The sequence below is a fragment of the Salvia hispanica genome, chromosome 3 (assembly GCF_023119035.1).
Source record: "Salvia hispanica cultivar TCC Black 2014 chromosome 3, UniMelb_Shisp_WGS_1.0, whole genome shotgun sequence".
Lineage (NCBI taxonomy): Eukaryota > Viridiplantae > Streptophyta > Magnoliopsida > Lamiales > Lamiaceae > Salvia > Salvia hispanica.
Genome location: NC_062967.1, coordinates 49782420 through 49785805, shown reverse-complemented (window position 1 = coordinate 49785805; position 3386 = coordinate 49782420). Strand labels below are relative to the sequence as shown.

At 39.2% G+C, this 3386-nt stretch overlaps 1 protein-coding gene across 1 annotated transcript; it reads right to left on the bottom strand.

Moving 5' to 3' along the window:
• Positions 1-1554: 1554 nt before the first annotated feature.
• LOC125210407 (UDP-glycosyltransferase 73C7-like) lies at positions 1555-3165 on the bottom strand. The gene is made up of 2 exons (XM_048109966.1): positions 1714-3165; positions 1555-1581 (listed from the first exon to the last, which is right to left on the bottom strand). Exons 1-2 carry the CDS (start codon positions 3049-3051, stop codon positions 1555-1557), a joined length of 1365 nt encoding a protein of 454 aa, XP_047965923.1. The 5' UTR covers positions 3052-3165.
• Positions 3166-3386: the final 221 nt, after the last annotated feature.

Here is a 3386-nt window from a genome sequence, read left to right as displayed (position 1 = left end):
CTTAGGGGTTAAGAGACTTGGATTGATAGAATAAGGATGAGTGAAAAGGAAGAAAACAATTTGAATAGGATTTTGTCAACTAGATTTAGACTTTTAAGCTATGAAGTCAAAAGTAACGTGTTGTTTTACGCCAAAATGTGGGGCCTAATAGATATTAAAAATTGATTGGAAAACTTGGAATAGTGGCAAAACATCTTCATGCGTATGCAATGACGTGGTCATATGTTTTCCGTTTCCATTTTTTTTCGGAAGGTTTATTTTTCATTTCTTAATATGTGCTTTTAATTTGTCCGTCTATTTGTTCTTGAAATAAAATTTTAAAGAATACGATCCTTATGAGTCATAAATGAATAATTTGCTAAGATTTTCTTAATATTTTATTAATTGATAGTAATATATTAATAAGCATGATAACTATAATAACATAAATACTATTATAGTGATAATTATGTATATTTGTTATAATTAAATATGATTCCTAATTTTAAATTATATTAATATTTTAATGAGTATAAATTTTTGATAAAAAAAACATTTAGTTATTATCATTCACAATTAATTATTATATTATAATTATTTTTAGAAGTTATTAATGAATAACATAGTAATAATAATAATACTAGTAATAATGACAATAAATAATATAATAATAAATTAATGACTATTATGTTTTTAACAAATATAATATTAAATATGATACATTATTTAAAATAATTTTAAGTATTTTAAAATTTATTAAGTAGGTATTTGTTACTCAATAATTTTTTGTTATTTTATACCATAATTATAATGCTACACCTTATTATGTGTCAAATATTACGTATATTAAGAAATGTAAAATAAAGTGAGCTAAAAAATTAGTGAAATGTTAGTTTTATATCAGTTTTATAATAAAATACGTGTGAAATGGTTTAGTGTAAATAGGGACCATTATGAAAATTTGTTTTTTTTTTCTTGAATTCTGATTAAAAATCATACAAATAACATAATTTCAAACTTAATTTATTAGCTTTCTTTCTCAGAATCTTGACAAAGAAACATTTTTTTTCCAACCACATCTCTTTGAATATACATAAAAGTGGGGGTCCACATTCCACTACCTGATTTCCTCATTTTTTTTATAAAATTAAACAATTTTTAAAAATTTTTGCCAAGTAAATTTGAGATTATAAATGGCGGACTAGGAGAAGTACTACTTTTCTTTAATTATATAGAGTATCCCTAACCCTAAATGTGAAAGTCACGGCTACAGATTTTGGCCAAATTACCATTTACCTAGATTTATCTACGATAAATGAAATAAGATCTGTAGAGATGCATTTAAACAGGATCCTATTGCTTTTTATTATCCTCTCCTTTTCATGGTGTGAGTCATTTTTTTAATTTTGGAACGTTTGAGTCATTTTCTTTTTAGCAAAAAATAGCACGTTTTTTTATCACTTTTAATTTATTCTCACTCTTTTTTGTGCTCTCTACTTTTCCCTTTCTCTTATTTTATTATTCACTGCTCCTATGCATTTCTTTCTTAATCTTCGCGTGGAAGGAGTATTTTTTTCAGAGAAACTTTGCTTTCATATTGATCTGCAGTGTTAAAAACCACAACAAAAGCTGCTATGAATTAAAACGCAGCCAAATACCCACCAAACGCAAGACTTTGTCACAATCCCTTCATTTCCTTTTTTCATTTGCTATTTTAAATTTTAGTTGAATTACCATTACATCCATCACTGCCTTAATCCCTCTAAGCACATCAATCTTCTTCACCATTATCGATTCCTCGTCACTAATCTCAACCTTCGATCCAACATTCAAATACTTAGCCACCAAATTCGCACCATAAAACTGGTCTCCCCTAATCGGCCATCCCAAGATCGGGACGCCGCAGCATATGGCCTCCACGGTCGAGTTCCACCCACAGTGCGACAAAAACCCTCCCGTCGAGGGATGGCTCAGTATCGACAGCTGCGGGGCCCATCCCTTTATTATGAGCCCTCTATCCCCAACCGTTTCCTCCAAGCCACGTGGCTCGTACCCTCCCTCCTCCTCTTCCGAGTCCGGGGCCGAGGCGGCTTTCCCGCCAAACATGTTGGCGGGCGGGCCGGGCTTTCCGGCCCCGGGCTGGATCACCCAAATAAACGATTTGTCCGTCTCCGCCAGCGCCTCCGCCAGCTCGTTGTACTCGGCCACGGACGGGCCCACCTCGCTGCCGAACGACACGTAGATGACCGAGCCACGTGGCTTCGAGTCCAGCCACTGGATCACCTCGTCTTCCGTGTAGTTCGTTTCCCGGCCCGGCCTGCTGTCCCCGTCGCGCACAACCGACCCGATCGATCTCCAGAACGAGTCCGACAGCAGCGGCCCGACTCCGAATACGGGCTTTCCGGCCTGGCCCGAGAGATACTCGAGAAACGGAGCTTCAAGACCATCACAAGTGTTGGTGATCAGGGCCACTGAGTCCTCAGTCTGATCCATCCACCGCCCGAGCGGGCCCGACCTGGGCGGGCCCATGTTCGGGCCGAGAATCAGGCCCCTGGGCCTGCCGCCGGCCCGATCTTTTCTCCGGCGATTCTGTCTTTTGACATCCATATCGCTCATGGCGATGGAATCGGGAAGTCCGGGAAGTGTTCGGGCCGGGCCGTCGGCTTCGGCCTTGGATGCGGCGAACTCCATGATGGTGGCGCAGGCGCCGGAGGTGAAGAAGGAGACGATGGGGATGTTGAATTTCTTGAAAATGGGCTTGGTCCAGCTCATCAAGACGTCGATGACGACGAAAGCGGGCCGAGCATTGTGGTAGGTTGTGGAGAGGAAGGATTCGATGCCGGGGCCGAGGGAATCGGAAGCGGTATCGAGTGGTAATGGTGGGATTTGGAAGACATGGACGGAAGGGTGGCGGTGGAGATCGGAGGGGATGGAGGAGGAGAGATGGGAGGGGATGATGAGGATTGATTTGCGGTTGTGTGAGGAGAGGCGTTTGCAGAGCTCGGAGCAGGGGAAGAGATGGCCTTGTCCGAAAAAGGGGAGGACCAAAATATCTGTTGATGCTCCTTCCATTTCTTGATTTTTAGAGCTTTGTTTGGATTCTTGATTGCTATATATGCGTGCGTGTGTAAAATTATTGAATTGGATTGAGATATGTTGGTGATAGTAGGACGAGTGAGAGGGAAGGAAAGATTGGGACGTTTTTTTCAACGGCTATGTCGGTTAATGTATAATTAAACATAGAAAGAATCGAAGAAATTGATAAAAGAAAATGAAATGTGAACAGTGAAAACTATGTGGAGATATCATTGCTTACGCAATGACGTGAGCAGTTGCTACTTTTCAATCTTAAAAAAACAAGGGAATCATATTTTGTAATATGAAATGATTTCTGGGACCTAATATGT